Source organism: Podarcis filfolensis (assembly GCF_964270895.1).
Source record: "Podarcis filfolensis genome assembly, chromosome: 2".
Lineage (NCBI taxonomy): Eukaryota > Metazoa > Chordata > Lepidosauria > Squamata > Lacertidae > Podarcis > Podarcis filfolensis.
In genome coordinates this window covers 119767073-119794204 of record NC_139605.1, presented here as the reverse complement: position 1 = coordinate 119794204, position 27132 = coordinate 119767073, and the positions used below count along the sequence as shown (strand labels likewise).

General features: G+C 45.6%; 1 protein-coding gene across 4 annotated transcripts; it reads left to right on the top strand.

Annotated features, from left to right (window-relative positions):
* The first annotated feature begins 3595 nt into the window (after positions 1-3595).
* Positions 3596-27132, top strand: DDX23 (DEAD-box helicase 23). 4 transcript variants are annotated; one of them, XM_083599627.1, is made up of 17 exons: positions 3596-3711; positions 5479-5675; positions 8839-8949; positions 9614-9710; positions 10202-10267; positions 10479-10617; positions 10978-11111; positions 12234-12346; positions 12724-12867; positions 14361-14586; positions 14955-15100; positions 16755-16932; positions 17426-17668; positions 18663-18814; positions 24596-24704; positions 25226-25400; positions 26159-27132. In XM_083599627.1, exons 2-17 carry the CDS (start codon positions 5479-5481, stop codon positions 26380-26382), a joined length of 2454 nt encoding a protein of 817 aa, XP_083455753.1. In that variant the 5' UTR covers positions 3596-3711; the 3' UTR covers positions 26383-27132. The 4 variants fall into 4 exon arrangements, with proteins under 4 accessions (XP_083455753.1, XP_083455752.1, XP_083455751.1 ...); XM_083599626.1 differs by having other exon boundaries at positions 3632-3765; XM_083599625.1 differs by having other exon boundaries at positions 3704-3826.

Sequence of the window (27132 nt, the reverse complement as noted above, 5' to 3'; positions counted from 1 at the left end):
TACCTTGTCCCCAGTTGGGTGGACCCCTTCTGCGTCCACCATAAATCCCAGAAAGTCCACCTGAGGCACTCCTAGTAGACATTTTTCCCGCTTCACCTTGAGACCCGCCGTCTGGAAACGGTGCAGAACGGTGCGGAGGCGGTCCTCAAACTCCTCTGGTGTGGGCCCGGCAATCAACACATCATCGAAGAAGGGGGTGACACCAGGAATCCCTTTAAGGAGAGAGTCCATTAGATTCTGGAATATGCCTGGTGCCACGCTGACACCAAATTGCAGCCGCTTTACCCTGAACGCTCCTCTGTGCGTCACAATCGTCTGTGCCTCTGCTGTGGCCTCATCTACTGGCAGCTGTTGATATGCTTGGGCCAAGTCCAGCTTGCCAAAAATTTTCGACCCAGCCAGGGTGGCAAGGACATGGCTGACCACTGGCACTGGGTATGCATGGGCCGTGAGGGCCTTGTTTATGGTACATTTGTAGTCTGCGCAGATGCGGACCGAACCATTAGGCTTGACGGGTGTGACGATTGGGGTTTCCCAGGGGGCATTAGGCACCGGCTCCAGCACTCCTTGCTCCACGAGTCGGTCCAATTCCTCGTCTATACGGGGTTTCAGAGCGAACGGGACCCGGCGGGCCTTGAGCCTGACTGGTCGTACTGCGGGGTCAAGCTGTAGAGCAATGGGGGGGCCCGTATACTGTCCCAATTTCCCATCGAAAACCCCCGGAAATTCCTTGCATATGGCGTCCACGTCCACTTGTAAGCTTGTGTGGTTCACCCCGGTGACGGCTAGCCCCAGTGGTCCAAACCATGCCAATCCCAGTAAGCTAATGTAGGGGCCCTTGACCACAAGCAAGTCCAGTTGCCGCGTCCGCCCTCGGTATTGCACCCTGAAGGTCCCCACCCCCATTGTGGGGACCTTACGTTTCTGGAAGTCCCGGAGGGTGAATGGGGCCGGCCTGAGTTTGGGACCCCCAGTAGGACACAGTTTCCTTAAGGTCCTTGCCGAGATTATGGATAGAGTTGAACCCGTGTCAAGCTCCATGCGGCATGGGGCCCCCTCTATCTGTACCTCTACATAAATTTTCTCTACGTTGGGGTGGGGCAACTGGTATACCTGGAAGTCCGTGAGCTCCGTCGAGTTGCCTTGGTGCGTTGGGCCCCGGGACCTGGGGCTCTTGGATTGGTCATCTGATGCCTGGCGTCGGGCGGGCCGAGCTCGACACACCCGGGCGATGTGTCCCAATTTTCTGCACTGCCTGCACTCTGCGTTGCGGAAACGGCAGGTCCTCCTCTCGTGACTTTCCCCGCAGCTTGCGCAGTTCCCTCCTTCTCGTCGAGGCAGCTGTCGTATGTGGGCTGCTTGAGTGCGCTGCTGTACTCGGTGCACCTCCTCCTTGTCAGATCCTGAGTCGTCGGTGAGGTCTTCATGGTGGACCCTCTGTTGGGACGGCTGGCTCGGCCGTGCCTCTTGCGTCGACCTCTCGGCAGCTTCCGTTGCCAGGGCCTCCTCCAGAGCGACCTGGAACGTTAGGTCCTTCTTAGCGTAGAGGCGTCGTTGCAGCTTCTCATCCTTCAGGCCACCGACGAGGCGGTCACGAAGCATGTTCTCCAGCTCTGAGAAGTTGCAGAACCGGGCAGCTTGGCGGAGAGAGGTCACAAACCCAGTTATGGTTTCCCCAGGGGCTTGCCGCTTTGCGTAGAAGGCATTTCGACGAGCCACCACTGAGGGCTGTGGCGAAAAGTGCCCCTTCAGCTGTTCCATTATTGTTTTGTATGGAACAGTAGCAACGTCTTCAGGCGCAAGGAGAGCCCGGGCGATTTCAAACGTCTCCTCTCCGCAGACGCTGAAGAATATTGCCCTCTTCTTGGCGTCTTCTTCCTCGGTGACCCCTTTGGCTTCTAGGAGGAAGGTGAAACGGGAGGCGTCGGTTGCCATTCTGAGTTCCTTGTGTCCCGGAGCTGAAGCCTGGATACACGGTGCGAGGCAGCGGTGCGGCAGGTGGCGGTGCTGCGGTGCTGTGTGTGGCAGTCAGCTCAGCGGGATCCCACCTTCGTCGCCAGTGAAATATACTCAGAGTCGCAAAGTGATTTCATGCTCTTTATTCAGCTCATAGTGGTGAGGAGGAAAGAATGAAAGTCCCCTCAAAGTATCTGCTTTATATACATTATTTACACAATGGGCTGCACATGATTGGCTAATTCCAGAATTCTACTGTAAGCCAATCAGGTTGTGGATTCACTTCTATCTGGAGCATGATTGGGTGGATCCTGCCAACCAATCATACTGCTGCATTGTTCTAGGACCAATCAGACTGCTGCATTCTGAATCCTATTGTTCTAGGACCAATCAGACTGCTGCCTTTTGGATCCTATTGTTCTAGGACCAATCAGACTGCTGCAGTTTGGATCCTATTCAACTCAGTACATAACACCGGCTATTTAAAACCTTTTAACCTATCATTCCGCATAGTGAAAGCTATAAAGGTCCGTATAGTTAAAGCTATGGTTTTCCCAGTAGTGATGTATGGAAGTGAGAGCTGGACCATAAAGAAGGCTGATTGCCGAAGAATTGATGCTTTTGAATTATGGTGCTGGAGGAGACTCTTGAGAGTCCCATGGACTGCAAGAAGATCAAACCTCTCCATTCTGAAGGAAATCAGCCCTGAGTGCTCATTGGAAGGACAGATCCTGAAGCTGAGGCTCCAGTACTTTGGCCACCTCATGAGAAGAGAAGACTCCCTGGAAAAGACCCTGATGTTGGGAAAGATGGAGGGCGCAAGGAGAAGGGGACGACAGTGGACGAGATGGTTGGACAGTGTTCTCGAAGCTACTAACATGAGTTTGACCAAACTGCGGGAGGCAGTGGAAGACAGGAGTGCCTGGCGTGCTCTGGTCCAGGGGGTCACGAAGAGTCGGAAACGACTAAACGACTAGACAACAACAATAACCTATCATTCAAGTCAATTTCAAACATAATTACGAATTCACAATAAAAATCAAACCAGCACGTAGTCAAAGTGGTGATTCAGGTTTGTTTGGCTTTTGCACTGGCTGGGGGGTGTTTTTTTTGAGGGGGGGTAGTTGTGGTTTTGCGGGGGGGAGGAGGCAAGGTTGGCCCCATTTTGGCACCTGGGGGAACCACAAAAGGAAAGCCCTTCCTTCCCACCGGGGGAAAAGGGATGAGCGAAGATCCGCATCAGGAACAACGGTGTGAACGCAGGGCGGCGGTGCCGCTCCAGCGAGTTCCTTCGCCGGAAACCCGTCTCCATCCCCTCGCATGAAGGCCCGTCTGAGCCCACGGATCCGGCAAAACAACATTTCCCAGTAGCCCCCATGGTGGGAAGGCGGTGTTAAACGCCGTCAAGACGCCGAAACGCCCTCTGGGAATTGTAGTTTTTTTTACTTACGTTCCGTTCCCAACGCACAAGCTGCGTACCCCGAGAAGCTTATTTGCAGGGCGAACAGGGCGCCTTCCGAGTGTGGTGCATGCTGGGATTTTTTTGTTTTTGTTTTTTTCTCTCCCTGCCTCGCGGTTTCTGTGGGAAATGTAGTCCTAAGCCCGGGCACTGAGGCGGGAGGGATAGCCCGAGAGGACTTGCTTTCCCGTGATGCTCCGCGGCAAACCCGCTGTTGTGACCGGAATTAGCTTTAGTAAGATGGCGGCGATGTTGGCGGCGCAGTGAGTTGCTGGTAACGTCGGGAAGGGCTACAGGTGAGGCGCACCCGCTTCTCCCCCGGCCACCTTCGGTGTTTCCAGCGACTGCAAGTAGGGAAGGCTATCAAAGAAGAAGGGCTGCCGCTGGAGGCAGAAGGGCTGCCGGCTTCAGGTCAGCGGTAGTTGCGGGCGCCTCACGCCGTCGCTTCCCTCGCCTTGGTTTGTTTCCAGACGCTCAGCCCTGACGGGGATGGTGCCAGAATAAACACAGAGGTTTGTGCACCAGGATTCGTGGGAGGAAGAGACGTTGTTGTTGTTTGTTTGTTTAATTTGTATCCTACTTTTCCTCCCCGTTTTATCCTCACAACAACCCTGTGAGGTAGGCTAGGCCGAGAGTGTGTGACTTGGCCCAAGGTCACCCTCTGAGCTTCATCACCAAGTGGGGATTTGAACTCTGGCCTCCTAGGACCCAGTCTGGCACTCTAACCCAGGCACAGGCAAACTCCGGCCCTCCAGATGTTTGGGACTACAGTTCCCATCATCCCTAGCTAATAGGACCCAATGGTCAGGGATGATGGGAATTGTAGTCCCAAACATCTGGAGGGTCAGAGTTTAACTATGCCTGCTCTAACCACTACCCCACATGGGCTCCCATGCAGAGTGGGGCATTTCTAGCCTGACCTGAGCTCCACTGTCTTACCTGCTACAACACCAAAGCCCCTTCAGCCCAAAGATCAAGTATCTCCCTCCAGCTTTAGGGAGTGAGCTGGGTGAAAGATTTCGAGAAGAGTGAAGTCTTGATTGTTCTGTTGAGGTTTGTGCCGAAATAACTGTGATTGTCATTGTGCATCACATGCCACTTTTTCCAACATAAATTTTTATTTTATGCTCTATTTTTATGTTAAAATATGTTTTATTTGTTACATTTTATTATATCCCACTTTTCTTCCAAAGAGCTCAAAGTAGTATTTCCTCCCCCTCCCAGCTTTTATCTTCACAACCACTCTGTGCATGACTGAGGGGAGATATGAACCCAGTTCTCCTGTTTCTCAGTCTGACACTTTTGCTGCTATACTATACCTGCAGTCATAGGACCAGCATGTGGCTCATCAGCTGTAAGAAGTGCATGTTCATGTGAACATGCAGCATGCACCTGATCATGACTTTTTATCACGCCTATATGTAGAAGAACTACTTGTTGTTGGACATGATGATTTTTGTGTGTGTGCGTGCATGCTTTTTTCCACTACCAGTCTACAGTATATGAATTCGAAACAATTGCTCATTGGCAGACTTTAATTTATTTCAGTCTATGTGACATTTATAAATTTGTCCTGATCAATTTTTGGGCTTCCCCTCTAAAAACAGGCCTGCTGTGTTAAAACTGGTAGCAATAGCCTGTTTAATCAGTATTTATTTATTCTAAGAGGACCATCTTGAGAATGGAGTAGAAAGCAATATGCCAAGACTGCCACCTTCCCAAAATAGCCTGCCAGCAAATCCTCTTTCAGAGATACTATCCCCTCCACAGATTCCTTTTTCATGTCCGAATCAGTAACTGGGAGAGGTTCAGGTGGCATTTCTCTTGGGAATCAGGGGCTCCAACTGTTGGTCCCTCACCAACTTCCACACCTTGAAAACTTGCTCAGGATTTTAAGAATGACAAAATTGGTGTATAATTCGAGGAGTGAGATTTCAGATTCTTAATTAAGCTATATCCACAGACAGTTGGGGCAATTCCATACTGAAGCAGGTCTCCAATCCCCCTTCCTCTTCCTAATAACTTCTGTATATTAATACCATCAACAAACCTTTTTAATCCAGATGGCTGGGGAAACTGTTGAGAAGAGAGAGAGAGATTCTTCACCCCTCAAGGAAGAGCGGAGACGCTCACGTTCAGCTGAACGAGAGCGAGACAGGAAAGGCTCCCCCGTCACAAAGGACAGGAAAAGGCACCGCTCCCGTGAGAGGAGGAGAGGCAGTCGATCGAGATCCCGATCTAGGTCCAAATCGACTGAGAGGTAAGGCCAGATTATAAGTCAATTTGGTTTGCTGCTAGGATGATGAAGGTTAGTCAGCCTTGAGTGTCTTAAGTAAGCAGGGAATGCTGTTAGCTTCAGCTGTTTTTATTTGGTTTTTAGTAGGATTCAACAATCCAGCACTGAACTAGATTTTGGACTCAAACCAACGATTTACCAAGGTAGCATCCATTTTCTCAGAGCAGTTACTTTCAAATGCTTTGGGGGTGCACTTAGTAATAGAGTCACAATCTATTCCCAACAGGAATGGTGCTTACATAAGTTTAAGGACACCCAGTGCATATCCTTTGTGGACATACTGTTCTGCATCCCTTGTTACACTGGGGCTAGGTAGTCGGTATGGTTGGTTTTGAAATAAAAAATGGGTACAAAGTTTTCCTAAACTACACTGATAGAGCTTGGTTTCTAAGACCTGCAAACACTACACTGGTCAGCAACAAATTTGTTGTCTGCATTTTTTCAGCTGATTTAAGACGAATCTGATGCGCTGAATCCAAAAATCACATTGGTTTTGCTCAATCAGGTCAAGTTTTTGAGCTATGGCCACATGTCTTTTTTACGTTTTTGTTCACATGTACGCTTGTGTGGAGCATTTTAGAAGAAGTTGGTGGGGGTATAATGCCATGTCGAATAATTGTTTTGATTGGAAATGATTATTTTAATGACAAGAAGTATTCAGGTCCGATAGTTCTGGGTGATTATGTCGAAAAGGGATCAGTTTGAAGTCATAAAACCTCAAAATCTTCCATAAATTGGTACGGCAAAGCATAAAGTTGGGGGATCAAAACTAAGTTAATGGGGCAGCCGCCCCATGAAGTATCCTGATCTTCAATCAGCACGTCATCCTGTAGCTCACTGTGATGAAATTCCAGTGCCTATCTTCGGAGAACTTCCTGACATTAGTGACAAAGATGCCTCCAGTGTTGAAGGACATGAAGAAGAAGTGGTTCTTGAAGATGATGCTCCACATCCATTTTCCCAAAAGGAGTTGAATGATCTAGTTCGCAACCTCAGCTTGTTAAAGGACTCTGCCGAACTGTTGGCATCCAGATTGAAGGAAAAAAACCCTCTCTGACAGTGCTCGCATCAGCTTCTTCCGCAACAGGCATCAAGAGTACCTCCGCTTTTTCTCGGAAGAGAAGGACTTGGTGTACTGTGCAGATATTGCGCAGCTTCTACTCAAGCTTGGAGTGCCACAGTATGAACCCAAAGATTGCAGACTGTTCACTGACAGCAGCAAGCGATCACTGAAATGTGTTCTGCTACACAACGGCAACCAGTTTGCCTCTATACCCCTGGCTCACTCGAGTACACTGAAGGAGAACTATGAAGCGGTGCAGTATGTGCTGGAGAAAATTGGTTATGATCAGCATAAGTGGTTTATTTGTGTTGACCTGAAGATGGTCAACAGTCTGGCTTCACCAAGTACCCATGTTTTCTGTGCATGTGGGATAGTAGGGACTGTGCTCAGCATTACACGAAGAAGGACTGGCCTGTGCGGGAGGAATTGGTGCCTTGCAAAGAAAGGAATGTCATCAACGACCCTCTGGTGGACAGAGACAGAATACTCTTCCCACCGCTGCACATCAAGCTCGGTTTAATCAAGCAGTTCAACAAGGCTCTGGACAAGGATAGTGACTGCTTCACTTACTTGTGACAGGCTTTTCCAGGATTGACCATGGAGAAGTTGAAAGCTGGCATCTTTGACAGTCCTCAGATCCGTCAGCTCATCAGAGATCCAGAGTTCGGAAAGTCAATGAACGAAGTGGAACTGGAAGCGTGGAAGGCATTTGTTCTGGTAGTGAAGAACTTTCTTGGCAACAATAAGGCCAGAAACTACGCAGAACTTGTCAACAACATGCTGACTGTTTTCAGAAACCTGGGCTGCAACATGAGCGTCAAGATGCATACCTATTTTCACATATGGACCGGTTTCCTGAGAACCTGGGTTCAATGAGTGACGAGCAGGGGGAGAGATTCCATCAGGACATGAAAGAGATGGAGACCAGGTATCAGGGTCGCTGGGACGCAGTCATGATGGCTGACTACTGTTGGAGAGGTCTCTGAAGAGAGACCTCCCTGCCGCTGAGCATTCCATGAGTTCAAAGAAACGGAAGTTCAAGCCTTGAAGTTTGAAAAATGGTGACGCAACATGCAATTTACGTGTACTTACCTTTATCAATGCCCACCATTCAGTTTACAGTAAACCTGACCTGATGGAGAGAAACGGATGCCATTTCCTGATTCAGCAGTGCAAAAATACCCTAAACCAGTTGTAGAAATCTAGACAACATTCAAAAAGTAAAAAAATTGTTGCCCAGTGCTATGCATGCTAAACAGATTACAGTGTATCACTTTACTTGATATAACGCATCTGCTTTCTTTGGGGAAGGGAGCTTGTGAGACTATGCAGGTTATTGAAGCCCAACCAATGAAAATGTTGTTCTGTCCTAATTCTCTCCTGAATTTGAGCTGTGGCTAATCTTTTTTTTTTTTTTTAAGAAAGAAAATGGAGGTTCTTGTGATGCTGAATTAAGGGCTCAGTGCCAAATTCAGCACTTCAGAGGCACTGTTGCTGAGTTACATCCACTCAGTCTTGATTACATTTATTGTCAATTTCTATGCCTTTCTAGGTCTGCTGTACAGATAAACCACAGCTGTACCCTTTATATAAAGGCTGAGTTGATGGATGTGAGCAAAGCATAAAGGGACTATATCTATAGGTAAAGGTAAAGGGACCCCTGACCATCAGGTCCAGTCGTGACCGACTCTGGGGTTGCGGTGCTCATCTCGCTTTATTGGCCGAGGGAGCCGGCGTACAGCTTCCGGGTCATGTGGCCAGCATGACTAAGCCGCTTCTGGCGAACCAGAGCAGCGCACGGAAACGCCGTTTACCTTCCCGCCGGAGCGGTCCCTATTTATCTACTTGCACTTGGACGTGCTTTCGAACTGCTAGGTTGGCAGTCCTATATCTATAGGAGGATGCTAATATCTATAGGAGGATGCTAATTTAATTTGGTGAGATTGAACAGTTTCTACAGTTGGTTGATTTCTATTGATTCAGGTTTCTACTGTCTGATGGAAGGGGTGGCTTGATCTGTGTGCACTGAAATCAGTTATTTGCATGTAAACCATTTGTTTGTAGAGAGCGGCGATATAAAGAGCGGGAGCGAGACAAAGAGCGGGAGCGCAGCAAGAAGGACCGGGATCGTGATAAAGATGGGCACCGGAGGGACAAGGACCGTAAACGGTCCAGGTAAAACACTGTTTCCTAGACAATGAATGCAGTTACTTCTGAGGTGTCGTAGCTGTTGTGGAATATAGCATTGTTTCATGGGTAGCTGGGGTAGAAACATGATGAAAAAGTTACCTACAATTTCACCATTTTAGCCTTATGTTTTAATTTAAAGAGAAGTTTCATCTAAATTCTTGGGTTAACAGGTTACTATTACGGGAATTGGGCTCAAGGTACAATGCAGTAGCATCTACAGTTACCACGAGTGACTGGTGCTGAGGATTTGTTCAATAGATTTATTTAGATTTGGATATATTTAAATATTTATAATCCATACTTTCATAAAGTAGATCAGAATGGTGACTAACATACCAAATATAATAAAATCAGTAAAATAGTCCATAAAAATATGATTAAAAACATCAGTGAAACATCAGCAGATACTAGTTGGTTAAAAAGAGAAATTCATATTTCAAAGGCCTGCCTAAATAACTGAAGACATCTAAAAGAAGGGAGGGGAAGTTCCTGCTGAACCTCTACTAGTAGGGAGTTCCACAGGGCAGGGCTTGCCACACTAAAGGAATGGTCCGTCACTGAGGCCAGCTGAACCTGAGGGACTGAACCTAGATCTACCCAGTGAAATACGGTAACCCCAACTCCTGACTGTTCTATCCCTCTGGCACAGGAGCTCCTCTCCAAGTCGGAACAAAGACTCCAAATCCAGGAAGGACAGAGATTCTCGCAGAGATGATGATGATGATTCATTGTCAAAGAAGGAGAAGGTAACTGCATTTACCTTCTAGATGTCCAGTGCTTGTCAGAACATGTACAGTTTGGGTGGGTGGGTGGGTTTGAATTCCCCACAGCACCCTGATTCTTTTAATTTGAGACCTCTTTTTATTAAAAATTACAAGTCCATGTATATTTTTCAAAGTGCGTTTCTAGGATGGCATAGATAAGAACCTTTTGTTGGTTGAAAGGCCTTATACTATAAATCTCTGGTATGTTTCTGTTCTCTACTTCTTTATACAGTATCTCTGGAAAGTGCTTACTGTGAGATGAAAGGGCAGCTCTTCTCAATTAATCAGGCTACTTAAAAACAGTTTTTTACATTCTCTTTCAACCTTGCTACTTTGGAACTTTATAGCATAGCACTTTTTCCGTACAGCCAAAAGTATAGCTTCAGTGACAGTAATTCCTACTTTTTGGGTTTCTCTCTCCCACCCCACTCACCTCCACCCCTGATTTTAACGTTCACTTATTTTGTTCACAGGCCCAGCCACTTTCTCTGGAGGAGCTTCTGGCCAAGAAGAAAGCTGAGGAAGAGGCTGAAGCCAAGGTAAGAGCATGGGGCATGCCTCCACTTTCTTTTTCCCCACCTACCAATTCCATTTTTGCCCGGGTGAGACCAGCAGGTGGGTGTATTGGATTACAGCAAGCTGTGTGTGTCTAAAGCTGTGCTTTGCTTCCAGGCATCTTCAGCAATTCTTGATGCGGGAAGTACACAGGGTTTCCTTGCATGCTCAACATCTTGCTCTGATTTCTTGCAGCCGAAGTTCCTTTCCAAGGCAGAACGAGAGGCCGAGGCCTTGAAGCGACGGCAGCAGGAGGTGGAGGAGCGGCAGCGGCTCATAGAAGAGGAGAGGAAAAAGAGAAAACATTTCCAAGAAATGGGGAGGAAGATGCTAGGTAAAGATTACCTCCCAGGAGATCGTCAGGTACAGTGGTACCTCGGAAGTTGAACAGAATCCGTTCCAGAAGTCCGGTCGACTTCCAAGATGTTCGGAAACCAAAGCACGGCTTCCGATTGGCTGCAGGAAGCTCCTGCAGCCAATCGGAAGCCACATCGGACATTTGGGTTCCAAGCAACATTCCCAAACCGGAACACTCACTTCCAGGTTTGTGGTGTTCAGGTGCCAAAACGTTTGACTTGCAAGGCATTCAGGATCCAAGGTGCAACTGTATTCAGCTTCAGGGGCATGATGTGATTCCCTGCTCTGAGCATGTGTCCTGATGCCACATTTCCTGACATTCTGCCATTTACTACAGAAGACCCCCAGGAGAGGGAGCGGCGTGAGCGGAGAGAGCGCATGGAACGAGAGACCAATGGCAATGAAGATGAGGAAGGGCGGCAAAAAATCCGTGAGGAGAAAGATAAGAGTAAGGAACTTCATGCCATCAAGGTAATGCTAGGCCATTTCATTTTCTCTCTGTAAGAAGTATGGAGATGAAGATTAATGGGTTTGAGCAAGGGGACTGGGATAGGAGAGTGTCTTTGATGTGCATCCAAGTGGCTGAAGTTGAATTCATTGATCAATTTAATGCAATCATACCAGTTTTTTGAGTGAATCATCACAGTTTTCTATGTCCTGAAAAATATATTATTGGTCTGGGTTGATTGTCACAGTAGACCCACTCACAAAATCAACCTGACCGTGCCAACGTACTTTCATTCTCCCAAAAGCCAGCTTTAGAAAATGGTCCGTAAAATTGTTTGATCACTTTTCATCACTCATATCTTGTCCTTTACATGACTTCATAACCTTAAGGCTAGGCTACTGTGATGACTTTTCTTTGGGGGTTCCTGAGTTTTTGAAATGTACACCTGAAGAAGAAAGCAACAGCCCAGTTCTTAACAGGAACACGTCTTCAGACACAGCTGTTTGGAGTTTTCAGCACTGGAATAAAATGCTTTTTTCCCCCTTTGCTGCGGCAAAACTGGGCTGCGGCAAATTTATTCTTCCTGCTTTTTCCTGGGTCTTCGTTCCCAAAGTCCAATGATGATACACATGTTTTCTGGGCTGGGAATGAAAAGGATGATCTGGATATGAGCCCAAGTGAGCAAAAAGCTGATTTGGGAACCAATGCAGAGTCTGAACTGTTAGCCAGGGTGTCCCTAGTTCAAAGTGCACTTCTGTCACTACAGGGCCTTAGGGCAACTCTTGTCTTGTCAGCCTCAGGGACTTATCAGAAATATGAGGAATAATAATACTGACCCACCTTACAGGGCTGTTATATATGAAGTGTCTGGAAAACTTAGAAAGAGCAGCATACGTGTTTATTGTAACTTTGATCCAACCGGTGTGTGTATTGGATTATAGCATGCTTTAAGGTATATTTTGCTCCTTAGCGTGTTCAGCAACAATCCTTGTCTCTTCATGGTCAGACTGAATTCTTGCAAAGGGAGGCACATAGAGTTTCCTTGCAAACTTCCTTTCTGTTTCATTGGGAAATGTTGCCTTGTTTTTCCTTTGGAAAAGTCTGAGAGGGCATGCTCTGAATAAATAAATACCATGTCCCCTTAGGAGCGGTACTTGGGTGGGGTCAAGAAGCGGAGACGCACTCGGCATCTGAATGACCGCAAATTTGTCTTTGAGTGGGATGCTTCCGAAGACACTTCCATTGACTACAATCCCCTGTGAGTATTGCTGTGGGAGGCGGGTTCCATATGGGATGCTACTTCAGGATAGAGAGACTGGTGTCCGCAGAGCCACATATCTATCCTTGCTCCTGGGAAGAATCTGAAAATCCCATTTCCTCCTTATAGCTGACACAAATGAACCAGGAATATTCCCAGCCCTGTGAGAGGAAGATGACTAGAGGTCTGGGATTTGGGATTTCTAAAAGAACTACATCCTTGTACCCTAAAAATACAAATTCTCACATGGCAGTGAGTTGTGCAAATTAAGTGGGCTTGTGGGAAAAATTGAGATGGGGTTCTGGGAGTTCCTAACCAGATTCTAACCACCTATAGTTTGGAGTGTATACAGTACCATTTGACATTCTGTTCAACAGGTACAAGGAGCGACATCAGGTTCAGCTGCTGGGACGTGGCTTCATTGCTGGCATTGACTTGAAACAGCAGAAGCGGGAGCAGTCGCGTTTTTATGGAGACCTGATGGAGAAGCGGCGCACGCTGGAGGAGAAGGAGCAAGAGGAGTAAGTTACATCCAGGGAGGGAGGGAGGCAGGTGCTGGTGTTGCAAAGTTTATGATGACATTTCTTCAGCTGATGAGGGAACAGTAAACTTTTGTGGTTTGGCTGGATGTTGGTGTTCAGGTGGATATGGGAAGACATTCTGTGCTTTCATCACATGTACAGTGGAACCTCAGGTTAAGTACTTAATTCGTTCTGGAGGTCCGTACTTCACCTGAAACTGTTCTTAACCTGAAGCACCACTTTAGCTAATTGGGCCTCCCGCTGGAACCCGATTTCTGTTCTCATCCTGAAGCAAAGTTCTTACCTGAAGCACTATTTCTGGGTTAGCAGAGTCTGTAACCTGAAGCGTATGTAACCCGAGGTACCACTGTACAAGGATTGGTGGTTTTTTTTTTTTTCCAATTCAACCAACCAAAACTCTCTGACAGGGAAAGTCACACTCTAAGAGTTCATTGTGAGGAGTGTAAATCATGAAAAGTGTTCAAATTATATGCATACACTATTAATAGATCAAATCCATTGTTGGGTTTTTTAGCCACACATGCCATTCAGGATCTACAGAAGTAATGAATTGGTTACTTGAGCCAGTTTGTGCTCACCAGTTTTCTTTCCTGGCTAGAGTTTTGTGCCTTTAGCAGTGGGGCTTGCAAAACCTCGTCACAGTGGCAAAAAGTGGCGGCAGTCTGCAAGTTCTCCTGGCACTAGTAGGAGGCGGTGGCAGAAGCTGTGGCAGCCTGCCTCAGTGAGGCCTTGCAGGCCACCACTACTGCTGCTGCCACTGCAAGACCTTGCAAGCAACCATTACTGCCACTGCCATGACAAGGCCTTTGCAGGCTGCCACCACTTCTGCCCCCTGACCATTTCTGATTCTACTGCTGCCAGGTTGTATTTGTATTCGCTATGACTCATTGCCGTACTGTAGATTGTCCTGAATACCACCATTGGGTAGCCAAGCCCAAAACTAAAAGTCCTGTTTGGATGCATTTTGCCTTGAGTGATTAAAGTGATTAAATCAGTGATTAAAGTGACCATGAGGTGATTGATAATGTCATTTATCAGTTTTAGACCCCTAAATAGCAGCAGTTGCCAGGACATTGTCATTTTCACCTTTGCATAGTTCCATGCTTATTTCAGACATTGTGGTAGATTGTGATGTTTTGCTGGTGATAACATTGCAATGTTTAGCTGGGGATACATTGCGATGTTGAAAACCAGATATCGCCTAATCCTTGCACATACTGTGGTTCATTGCCAGGTAAAATATTATGAAACAGTTATCGTGATGTGAACGTCTAACCGGTTTTGGACGATATCTCAATATATCGCCCAGTCCTATTCCTGGTATAGTTAATAGGTTGCAGTAAGCAAAGTTTTGTGCAAACATGGGCAAATAAGAGCTGCCCTCTTCCAGTTTGCTGGGGTTTTTCTTTGCATTTGTCTTCTCCCATTTTGGCCTTCCTATTCTGACGCTGTTGGGATCTTCCTTCTTCCAGGGCACGTCTGCGCAAGCTGCGTAAAAAGGAGGCTAAGCAACGCTGGGATGACAGGCATTGGTCTCAAAAGAAACTGGATGAGATGACAGACAGGGACTGGCGTATCTTCCGGGAGGACTACAGCATCACCACCAAAGGAGGCAAGATCCCCAACCCTATTCGTTCCTGGAAAGACTCTTCGCTGCCCCCTCACATCTTGGAGGTCATTGACAAATGCGGCTACAAGGTGAGATGCAGGTCACTTCATAAAGATGGATTGGCCCTTCTGTTAACCATTGAAACTTCAGTTTATTTTGAGAGACTGTATAAGTGTATATTTTAAATGCTGTTTTAAAATAAAAAAGTTTATATTTTAAAATGATCATTTTTTAAAAAAATGATCATTTAGTTTATGGGGGTGGGTGTTGTTGAACAGGGACTGAACATCATGGCTTCTGGAGATCAGCTTTGTTCTTGAAAGGACATACTGTTTTGGATGTTGGGGAGGACTAAGAGTCAGGATTCCTGGTTCTGTTGTTGACTGCTTGAATTCCCTTTGATTCCTCCCAAGAAGTCTAGTGCTTTCCTGAAGGTTTTATGCCCCGTTTTCCACAGGAACCAACTCCTATTCAGCGCCAAGCCATTCCTATTGGTCTGCAGAACCGTGACATCATTGGCGTGGCAGAAACTGGCAGTGGTAAAACAGCTGCCTTCCTTATCCCATTGCTGGTGTGGATCACAACACTTCCAAAGATTGACAGGTGAGGGACGGAGTGATGGGTGCTGCGGCAGGTTAGGCCTCTTTTCCAGAGGGGAAAAAAATGAAATGGACATTGGAGGGTCTTGGTTTGGGTCTGGGTCAATGCTCACATGCAAATGATTCTTCAGCCACCACGGTTTGCACTGGTGCTCTCAACAGCCAGGCATTCTTCTGTGAGGGAGTGATATTTGTCTAATATCACACATCAAGTACAGTGGTACCTTGGTTCTTGAACTTAATCCTTTCTGGGAGTCCGTTCAACTCCCAAAAACGTTCGAAAACCAAGGTGCGGCTTCCAATTGGCTGCAGGAGCTTCCTGCACTCGGTTGGAAGCCGCGTTGGATGTTTGGCTTCCAAAAAAAATCCACAAACCAGAACACTTACTTCTGGGTTTGTGGCGTTTGCTAATTTGTTTGGGAACCAAGGTGTACCTCTGTAATCTGTTTGGGAAGCCTTTGTAAACCCCCTAATATTTCAGTAAATTTTGGTGGCAAAGCTGAGAATTGTGCTAGTCACTGCTCGCCCCTGTTTTTGTGTGTATGTGAGAATGAATGAGAGGTGGGGAGATGAGGATTTTTCTCCCATGGTAAAGCCATTGCTTCCAGGTGTGCAGCTTTGAGTGAGCAGGACCACAGTCACGGCCTGATAACAAACATAAGAATTGCTTTGCTCACATTGACAAAAAAAGGTCCATCTTTGTCCAGCAATGCTGTTTCCATCAGTGGCTACCCAGAGACTTCTGGGAAGCTCACAAACCAACCATGCTGGAGATAAGCCAAATCACCATGGATAGAAGGCTCCCCGCCCCCACCCCCCACTCCCGTCTACACTGCAGGGACCTCCTTGCAGCTTTTGTTGTGCTCAGGCTGTGATAAGACCTGAATGGCTGGTGTCAACTTATGAACATAGAAAACTGCCTTGTTCAGAGTCAAACCATTGGTCCATCTACCTCAGCATTGTCTACACTGACTGGCAGCGGCTCTCCAGGGTTTCGGGCAGGTTCCTCTCCCAGCCCTACCTGGAGATGCCAGGGATCGGACCTGGGACCTTCTGCATGCAAGGCGTGTGCTGTACCACTAAGCCAGGGGTAGGCAACCTAAGGCCCATGGGCCACAAGCAGCCCATAGGGGTTGTTTAACCAGCCCATGAGCCACCCCCGAACTGAGCCGCCCACTCAGCAAGTCCCCACATGCTGCCCTAAACTAGCACGGTGCAGCGCAGGGACTCGCTTCCGCGGTGGTGAAAATTGTGTCTGCACATGTGCAGACGCCGAAAATCATGTCTGCACAGACGCAGGCACCAGAAACCTTGCTGACCCCTGCACTAAGCGATGACCCTTCCCCAGAAACTGTGGCTTCTAGGTGAGCTTGAAATAATCTGGTTCAGTTGGAACCCATTTACTTCACTGGGTTGACACTTTGGGGGGGGGGGCTTGTTTCCCCTTCTCCAAAAAAATTGCATGGCGCCCACCCTTACTTAATTTTGTTTCAGGGGTAGTCACAAATGTATACATTTCTCACAGTCCAATCTAGCAGGCGGGAACCTGGGCCATTCTTTGGTTGGGATCCTGCCTTTGCTGCGAAGTCTCGTAGGCCAGAGAGGGATGGTTTCACCCTGTCTGCTTCAGCTCAGCATGTGTTTTTTGTTCACTGCAGGATTGAGGAGTCGGATCAGGGACCCTATGCCGTCATCCTGGCTCCCACCCGTGAGCTGGCCCAGCAGATTGAGGAAGAGACCATCAAATTTGGAAAGCCCCTGGGCATCCGCACAGTGGCTGTTATTGGTGGCATCTCGCGTGAGGATCAAGGCTTCCGCCTGCGCATGGGTTGTGAGGTGAGAGGGGCACCCTTCTGCTTTAAAGGTTAGGGTGGGTGGTCTGTAAGGGCCGCAGCCAATGCTGCAGCTCTGCTGACACAACCAACTTCTCATCCTGCAATGGAGCTGCTTCTTCCTCTACTATACCCCCCTGCACACCCTCAAAATCAGCTCCAGAGGGTAGGGGGAGATGTTAGAGTAGATTTTAGGGGCACACAGTGGGAGGAGAGGAAATGGAAATCCTATTGTACCAGCAGAACACTCTTGGCATATTGTTGGCTACAACCCTAAATGTTCACTTTGTGCATTAGCACAGTGCTCCTGTGAGTGATAGCTTAATATCCTCTTAACTTCATGGCCTGGCTCACGTTCCTTGCCTGGATAGTACATTGGGAAATGTTGCACTGTTTCTTGAGTTCATCAGGGAAGGATGGGGAAAAGTTATATGGACACAGGTTGCAAGGGTCATTTCCACCTCTATGTATCTGCTCTCTCTCGCTGAATGCCACAGATTGTGATTGCTACACCGGGCCGTCTGATCGATGTTTTGGAGAACCGTTACCTGGTGCTGAGCCGCTGCACCTATGTAGTACTGGATGAGGCTGACCGCATGATTGACATGGGCTTCGAGCCTGATGTGCAAAAGATCCTGGAGCACATACCTGTCACTAACCAGAAACCAGATACGGATGAGGCTGAAGACCCTGAAAAGATGTTGGCCAACTTCGAGTTGGGCAAGCACAAATATCGGCAGGTTAGTGGGGTTTGGATGCCTTGCTGTCACATCCGGTGTATTAACTTGTAAAAAGTAAAGGACTGGGGTTCAAGGCCACCATTGAGTTCCACCCTTTGACCCAAACACCCTTCCTTTAATCTGACCTGGTTAGCAATGTTTTTAAATTCACATGAGAAATAAGGCACTTTTTTTGAAGGGATGGAGGGTGTGGTTGGTGGCTGCTTGTGGGCAGGGAGATGCTTTTATCGAACAGCTGTTTCTTAGGAAACCATGTTCATTCCAGAGGGTGGTAGCCCACTAAACAGCACAAAGACTTTTAGTTGTTCAATAGAGCTTCCCTGTCTGCTCCTCTCTCCCCATATGCCCCCTGTGTGCACTGTAAAACTGTTCTGGGGGTTCCCTCTATCCTCCAGAACTGATTTACAGGGAATGTAGGGAGAGGAGAGGGCCCTGAGACCTCCAGGTATAGGGCTGTATATTAATAATAATAATAATAAATAGTCCTTGTGCTAATGGAACCGATCACTTGGGTTCCACCCAGAGTTCAGATTCATAGGCACAAAAGGTGAGGCGGTGAAGAGGATGGTTGATGTTAGTGGCCATTCCCTTTTCCGTGGAGCATACTGAGTGCTTGAAAGTGTGCTTTGAGAGGGAGCGAGGCAGAACAAGGAGAACATTTAAGCTTGGGCACCATTCACAGTAAATAAACCCAACTTAACAGCCAGAAGTGGTGAAATGGTAGGATTAGATGCCCTTCGCAAGGTGAAGGGTTCATTGATTTCCTTTATTTCTAGCTAAAATGCCGCAAATGGAAGTGTGGAGACTTGTTTTAGCTATGATTGGAGGTAACTTTCTTAATAAAAGAGCTCTCTTTGTACATATTCCCTGCAATGTGATATTTGTGAAAATGCATCCCTCCCCTTTTCTGCTTAAATTGGAGTTCCATTATGTGGGAGGAGAGGCAGACTGCCTTGCACTCATGCTCTCTCTTCTCCCCCCCCCCCCCTCGCAGACGGTGATGTTCACAGCCACCATGCCCCCTGCTGTGGAGCGCCTGGCCCGCAGTTACCTGCGCCGCCCAGCAGTGGTCTACATTGGCTCTGCTGGCAAGCCACATGAGCGTGTGGAGCAGAAGGTCTTCCTCATGTCAGAGTCGGAGAAGAGGTAATCGCTGGTGTGGGAGGTTGCGTCAAGGGGCTTGGTTTGTCTAGGTCAAACGAGGTAACGGAAGCCTTTGAGGTTTGGGCCCTCAGGTGTGGTAGGCATAGAACATAGAGCTGTGTTTGTTTTGATTGGCACAGGGCTCTGTGCTTAAAAAGAGAACCCTTTGCAGAGGCAATTCACATCCATTTTATGCTTTTATCTTCGCTCCTTCCAAATTGTGGCATAAGCACATTTCTGGCTATAAAGTAAAGCCTCAACCCAAACATGGGGCTTCTGCCGTAATGTAATTTCCAGAGATGGGCTACGTGGAATGAGCCAGCATTCCTCATGACTTGAACCATGAAACAGTTCCCAGATCAAGCAGAGTGGGTGGAGGTCCAAAGGAACCATGTACCCTCTTGTCGGGAAACTGAAAATACCAATGACTTGAAGCGTGGAGGGAAACATGGTCTTGCATTTACTGTGGGGTGGGATCAGTGGGTCAGGATAACGACCAGTGCATCCTTTCCTTTTTCTTTTTTTTTATAATATTTTTATTTTTCCATATAGACACAATACAACAAACATAAACATACAAAAACAAAAACAAAACAAAAAACATGTATCATTTCATATCCTAATTTCATATCCTATCTTCCCCGACTTCCTCATGCCTCCCCTTTCTGTATTCCAAATTCTTATCAATTGTTCAGCAAATCTTCCCTTATTTTAATTTAAATTTAGACTATTCTTCCTTATTCTCCTTATCATAACCATTGCTAATAGTAACCATTTACTTTCCAGTCCAACATCATTCTAACTTTCGTTAACTTTGTAATATTTCTTTAAATAGTCCTTAAATTTTTTCCATTCTTCTTGCGCTGCTTCTCTTCCCTGGTTTCGGATTCTGCTCGTCATTTCTGCCAGGCCCATATAGTCTATCACCTTCATCTGCCATTCTTCCAGTGTGGGTAGTTCTCGCGTCTTCCAGTACTTCGCAATAAGTATTCTAGCTGCTGTTGTAGCATACATAAAGAAAGTTATATCCGTCTTTAACACCCCTTGGCCGACAATACCCAAGAGAAAGGCCTCTGGTTTCTTGGGGAAAGTATATTTAAATACCTTTTTAAGTTCATTATAGATCATTTCCCAGAATGCCTTAATCTTCGGGCAAGTCCACCAAAGATGAAAAAATGTACCTTCAGTTTCTTTACATTTCCAACATTTGTTGTCAGGCACATGGTAAATCTTTGCAAGCTTGACTGGGGTTATGTACCACCTATATATCATTTTCATAATGTTTTCTCTTAAGGCATTACATGCCGTAAATTTTATCCCGGTGGTCCACAACTTTTCCCAATCAGCAAACAAAATATTATGACCAATGTCCTGAGCCCATTTAATCATGACCGATTTAACCGTTTCATCTTGTGTATTCCATTTCAGCAGCAAATTGTACATTTTGGACAAATTCTTAGTACTGGGTTCTAACAGTTCTATCTCCAATTTTGATTTTTCCACCTGGAAGCCAATTTTACTGTCCAGTTTAAACGCTTCATTTATTTGATGGTAGTGGAACCAGTCTCTCACCTTCCCTTTTAATTTCTCAAAACTCTGCAATCTCAATTTGTCCCCTTCCTTTTCCAAAATTTCCCAGTATCTTGGCCACTTGGACTCCATATTTAACTTTTTAACTGCCTTAGCTTCCATTGGCGACAGCCACCTTGGAGTTTTATTTTCCAGCAAGTCTTTATATCTGACCCAGACATTTAATAGTGCTTTTCTGACAATATGATTTTTGAAACTTTTATGTGCTTTAACCTTGTCATACCACAAATATGCATGCCACCCAAAAATGTTATTAAAACCTTCCAAATCCAAAATGTCTGTGTTTTCAAGAAGTAGCCATTCTTTCAGCCAGCAGAAAGCTGCCGCTTCATAGTAAAGTTTAAAGTCTGGCAGGGCAAACCCCCCTCTTTCCTTTGAATCCGTTAATATCTTAAATTTAATTCTGGGCTTTTTGCCCTGCCAGACAAATTTAGATATGTCTTTTTGCCACCTCTTGAAACAATCCATTTTATCAATTATTTGCAATGCTTGGAACAAAAACAACATTCTTGGCAATACATTCATCTTTATAGCTGCAATACGGCCTAACAAGGAAAGCTTTAAGTTAGACCAAATCTCCAAATCTTTTTTCACTTCTCTCCAAGTTTTTTCATAATTATCTTTAAACAAATTCACATTTTTAGCTGTCATATTTATACCCAAATATTTCACTTTTTTAACCACAGTTAACCCTGTCTCATTCTGGAACCTTTCCTTTTCTATCTGTGTCAAATTTTTCTCCAAAACCTTTGTCTTAGACTTATTCAATTTAAATCCTGCCATTTGACCAAACTCTTGAATTATTTCCAAAACTCTTTTCGTGCTAGCTTCTGGCTCTTGTAATGTAAGTACTAAGTCATCTGCAAATGCTCTCAGTTTATATTGTTTAGCTCCGACCTGAATCCCTTTAACCAACTGGTCCCTCCTAATCATATTAAGCAAAACCTCCAGGACCGATATAAAAAGTAATGGGGAGATAGGGCACCCCTGACGTGTCCCTTTTTCAATCTTGAACTCTTCTGTAACCACATTATTTACAATTAGTTTGGCTTTCTGTTCAGAGTATATTGCACCTATACCATTCTCAAACCCTTGGCCTACCCCCATCCCCCGGAGGTTCTTCAACATAAAACTCCAAGAAATGTTGTCAAAGGCTTTCTCGGCATCCACAAATATCAAAACAGCTTTAGTGTTTATGTTCACTTCCAGCTTTTCCAAAATGTCAATTATATTCCTTACATTGTTCGATAAATGCCTTTTTGGGAGAAAGCCCGCTTGGTCCCCGTGAATCTCCTCCATCAAAACTCTTTTCAGTCTCTTTGCTAAAATATTAGCAAAGATTTTGTAATCCACATTCAATAACGAGATGGGTCGGTAGTTTTTAAGTTGGGTCTTTTCAGTCTCTGTCTTTGGTATAAGTGTAATGTAGGCCTCTCTCCACGTATCGGGTGCCCTTTTCCCCTTCATAATCTCATTGCAGACTTCCTTCAAAGGTTGTATCAACCCTTCCTTCAAAACTTTGTAATATTTGGAAGTCAGTCCATCCGGTCCGGGGGATTTGCCCAGCGTCATGCCTTGAATGGCATCTTCTATTTCTTGTGCTGATATCTCCTGATTCAATATTGTCTTACTTTCTTGCGAAACCTTTTTCAGCCCATTTTCCTCGAGGAACTGTTGTATGTCCATTTCTTTCTGCGGCCCTTGTGTGTAAAGTTGTCTAAAGTAGTTCTGAAAACAATTCCTAATTTCCGCTGGGTTGCTTATGTTTTTTCCTTCCACTTCTATATTTGTTACCGTGTTGAGTTTTTGTCTCTTCTTTATTTGCCAAGCCAGTAACTTGCCACATTTATCAGCAGATTCAAAGGTCTTTTGTCTCATTTGTTTAATTTTCCACTCTAATTCTTGATTCATCAGTTCCATATATTGTGTTTGATAAAATTTGATTTCTCTTAAAATCTCTTGGGATTTTGGCTTTGATCTTAATTGTTTTTCCCCTTCTTTTATCTTTTCCAAAATTCTCTCCTTCTTCTCATTTTGCTTTCTCTTCTTTAAAGTATTTTGCTGAATCAAAAACCCTCTCATCACGGCTTTGCTTGCGTCCCATACTATTCTTTTTTCTACTTCAGACCTTAAGTTGATTTCAAAGTAGTCTTTCAAGGTTTTTTGGGCCTTCTTGCAAATCTCCTCATCTCTGAATAAGGTGTCATTCATTCTCCATCTGAAGGAACCAGTTGTTGTTTGCCTCATCACCATCTTTACAGCATTATGGTCGGAGAAAGTTTTTGGGCAGATTTCTACTTTTTTTATGTTCGGAGCCATACTGCTAGTCACCCAGATTTGGTCAATCCTTGTCCATGTCATTTTGGCTTCAGAAAAGAAGGTTCCCTCTCTTTCTAATGGGTGTTTTGTTCTCCAAATATCAATCAAGTCCATATTGTCAGTCATTTCAAAAAAAGTCTTTGGTAGTCTTCCATCTTTTGTTATTACCTGTCTTTGTGCCTTGTCCATATTTGTTGAAACTACTCCATTCATATCTCCCATCAAAATTAAGTTGTAATCCATATGGTCCATCAAGATTTCATGCAACTTCTTAAAAAATTCAGCTTTCCCTTCGTTTGGTGCATAAATTCCCACTATCAAATACTTCTCTCCTTGGGATTGAATTTCAATTGCCAAATATCTTCCTTGATCATCTTTAAAGATTTGTTTCGGTTGCAATTTTTCTTTTGCATAGATCACCACTCCTCTCTTTTTTACTCTGTCTGAGGATATAAATTCCTGTCCCAGTCTTTTATTTATTAGTAATTTTCTGTGTGCTCTTGTCACATGGGTCTCTTGTAGGCAAATCAAGTCCAATTGGTCTTTCTTTAAGGCATGAAATATACTTTTTCTCTTCCTGGGAATGTTCAAGCCGTTACAATTCCAGGTTAGAAGTTGCAGAGTCATGATGGGATTATTTACTCCTTCCTCCTACAGCTCCCTGTTTTTGTTCCTCGTCCGTCGGTGGTGCCGTGTTCGTGTCCAGTGATGGATGCCCCTGTCCTGGAAATGTCTCTTTCTGTAGGTCTTCTTCGTGCTCTCCCAAGAACTTGTCTTTATCACTTACAGTCTTTATTCTTCTCTTCTTTCCCTTATATTTAAAAGACAGGCCTTGGGGAAATTCCCACCTGAATGGTATGTAGTTCTTCTTCAGCAGTGTCACCAGGTCCTTATAATGTCCTCTTGCGTCCAATATACTCTTAGGGATGTCTTTAAAAATCTCAATAAAAAAGTCTTCAATTCGAAGGGCTGTTTGGTAGTGCAGGTTCAGTATTTTATCTCGCTCCTCCTTTGATCTTAGAGTAATAAGACAATCTCTGGGTCGATTCTTCTTCTGTCTTGTTCCCAATCTAAATGCACTTTCTATCTTAAAGTCCTCTTTCTTCAACTCCTGCTTCCAAAAATCAGAAAATTCTTTTGTCAAATAATCCACCAAGTTGTCTCCTTCCTTTTCCGGCACAAGTCTGATCCTTAAATTCCTCTCCTTGCGTTGCATATCCTGCATAGAGAGTGCCAGTTCATACTCGTCCAATTTCTTGTAAACTGGTGGAAATTTTTCCTCCGCAGCAGTTGCAATTTCCTTAGCTTCCTCAGCTATCTTTCGTGTTATAGATGAATCTTCCAATAATTTCCCAATTGCTTCTGCATTTGAGTTCACTTTATTCCCAAGGTCAGTTATACTTTTAGTATTTAGGTCAATTTTCCCAGAGATTTCTTCAATTTTTTTATTTGTTTCAGCAACTTGTACTTCCTTTCCTTGGTGGGAGTGCAGAAAAGAGAACGTGGCATGTGGCTTAGAGTTGCAGAGGGACCCCAGAATATCATTCAGTCCAGCCCACCCCCCATATGCTTACTTGAATCTGGGTGCACCTTTTAGTTACGTGTTACAAGTTCTAGCCCTCCTTTCTGCCAAGGAGCTCAAGGCTGTACATATGGCTACCCCTGCCCAGTGCTATTAGTGTTGTTTCTGGATGTCATGGTACTGAACTGTTCCAAATGATAATACAGAGATGAGGCATGTCTTTGGCACGGACGGTTAGAGATGTGTGCCAGAGGGCAGGGGTGCAACGTAACATTTCTGCTGAATAGATTGCATCTTCAGACCCCACCATCGTGCCTCACCTGTTTGCTTCTCCTCTCCTTTCCCCTGTACAGGAAGAAACTGCTGAACATTTTGGAGCAGGGCTTTGACCCACCCATCATCATCTTTGTGAACCAGAAGAAGGGCTGTGATGTGCTGGCTAAATCCCTGGAGAAGATGGGGGTAAGTGGTAATCTAAAGAACTGTAAGTTCAAGAACTGCAGGTCCTATGTCAAAGTATTTGAGGCCCATGTGCAGTTAGCCAGCCCATCTTTGAGGCTCCCAGAATTGGCGTCCTTGTGTCCCTTGTCAAACTTTGGGAAGATACATAGGTGCTTCCTCTCACACTATCAGCAAATTATCAGAATAATGTGGTGTAGCTGTTGAGTTTATGGCAGCTGGCAAGACATCTTCTGGCTGACTGTGCTGAGCCCTGAATTAGCAGAGTTCAGTGCTCATTCTTGGTCTGGCAGTTGCCATTCCCCCCACTTTGCAAGCCCCTTGCAAGGTAATCAACATCTCTTGGTATTCACCAGGAATGTCTGGGAATGATGGAGCACTCTGCCCTGGTGTCTCCTCTTGAAACACTTGGCTGTCTTTGTCTCTGGATGAATTGTTGCTTGTTCATTGCCTTATTGTTACTGTCCTCATTGCCCAAACAAACATCTGGCTTAATGTAACCCGTTGCTCTCCCATCTCTGCAGTACAATGCCTGTACCCTTCATGGCGGCAAAGGTCAGGAGCAGCGAGAGTTTGCCCTCTCCAACTTGAAGGCTGGTGCCAAGGATATTCTGGTGGCCACAGATGTGGCTGGACGTGGTATTGACATCCATGATGTGTCCATGGTGGTGAACTACGACATGGCCAAGAACATTGAAGGTGAGCTGTCCAGTGCTCTCTGCCTTTCTATAGAGATCTTCTGGGCACTTCCATGGTCTTAGAACAGAAACCTCTGTCCCTGCGAGGCATGGCTTCAGCAATTTGGGCCACCGAACAGGAGAGGCGGGGTGGCCGTGGTTGGCATGCTGTGCTGCTGAAGTCACAAAGTTGATGTAGGTCCTTCTAATTTCACGTCTGGGAGTTGGCAGTGTGTAGTCACAAAGTGCACAAGTTAGAAAGTCTGGGTCAAAACTTGTCTCTGCTGCTTTGGGCAAGCCCTTCTGCCTCAGCCTCCTCTGCAATATGGAGTTGTTAGTGATGGCCTACCTTTTTCTAGGACTGTTGTAAGGATTAATGTGATGTATGAAGTGCTTTGAACACTGAAATTCTATACTAATACTTCATCTTCATTTTCATCTTTAATGACTTATCTCTAACTGTTAAGGGGTGATAGATTCAGGCAGGTAGTTGTGTTGATCTGATGCAGTAGAAATATATTTTTAAAAAATTAAAATTGTCCAGTAGCACCTTAGAGACCAACTAAGTTTGTTCTTGGTATGAGCTTTCGTGTGCGGAGACACACACACACACACACACACACACACACACATATATAAAACAGATAATATATATATATATATATTCTGTTAAGGAGTGGTCAGTCTCTGTCCTTGACCCTGTAGTATGAGCCATCATTTACATTTTCCATCCAGCACCAAAGGTTAGCCGCGTTTTAACACCTTCCTTCCTCCTTACAGATTATATTCACCGCATTGGCCGAACAGGACGAGCTGGCAAGAGCGGTGTAGCCATCTCTTTTGTCACCAAGGAGGACTCTGCTGTCTTCTATGACCTTAAGCAGGCTATCCTTGAGAGTCCGGTGTCTTCATGCCCTCCAGAACTGGCCAACCACCCAGATGCACAGCACAAGCCGGGAACCATCCTTACCAAGAAGCGGCGGGAAGAGACTATCTTTGCCTGAGTCCTGTAGGGTTGCTATTCAAGAGGTCCATCTGTGATTGCAGCCAGGGGACACTCTGGGCCACTGCCTGGAGCCTGGAGCAGACTGATAGAGTGAGAGCCTCCTGGTAAAATGGCTCTTTCAGGCCCACTTGCCTAGACCTTAAAGAGACAGTGGCTTTTAATGTGCTTCCCCCTCCCCTTCAAACGTAGTAGGTACACCCCTTGAGCCATTGATGTGACACCCAGCAAAGAATTCAGGACCAAACAATGAAGACTTCAATCTAAAAAATTTAAATGTCTCCTTGGGAATCCTGAGCTAGACAATTCTCCCTCCTTCCTTTTTCCTGGAGCCTTGCTTTACATTTGAGTTGGGAAGCTGAGCTAGGCCAGGCCTGCAGACTCACCTTGCTGATTTGTGCCACTTGGTGGCTTTACGCCTGCCACCTCCTCTACTCCATGATCAAGCGAGACTCTGAGGTTTTGTCCCGACTTTTTTGGGAGGGGGGAGGTGATGCAGCGTGTGGCACTCTGACTGGGATGCTGCAGGGCCCTCCTTTCCTTCTCTGGTGAGAACATCACCCTGTTTCCAATACCATGTTTCAGGGTGGTAATTTCATGAGGAAGGGTGGGGTGAATTTCTTAACAAAACTTGATTTATTCAGAGGTTAGTACTGGCTACTTTCAATAGAAGGGGACAGGTGATGTACAGAAAGACATTCATATTTTTCAATGATGTTTCTGTGCTTCTATAAATCCATGTGAAATGTTA

Excerpts from the sequence above, each read along its gene's own strand:
- DDX23 (XM_083599627.1), top strand. The coding sequence starts at position 5,479 with ATGGCTGGGGAAACTGTTGAGAAGAGAGAGAGAGATTCTTCACCCCTC. Across the intron at positions 12,347-12,723 it reads TCCATTGACTACAATCCCCT|GTACAAGGAGCGACATCAGG; the intron begins GTGAGTATTGCT and ends TCTGTTCAACAG. Across the intron at positions 15,101-16,754 it reads ACACTTCCAAAGATTGACAG|GATTGAGGAGTCGGATCAGG; the intron begins GTGAGGGACGGA and ends TGTTCACTGCAG.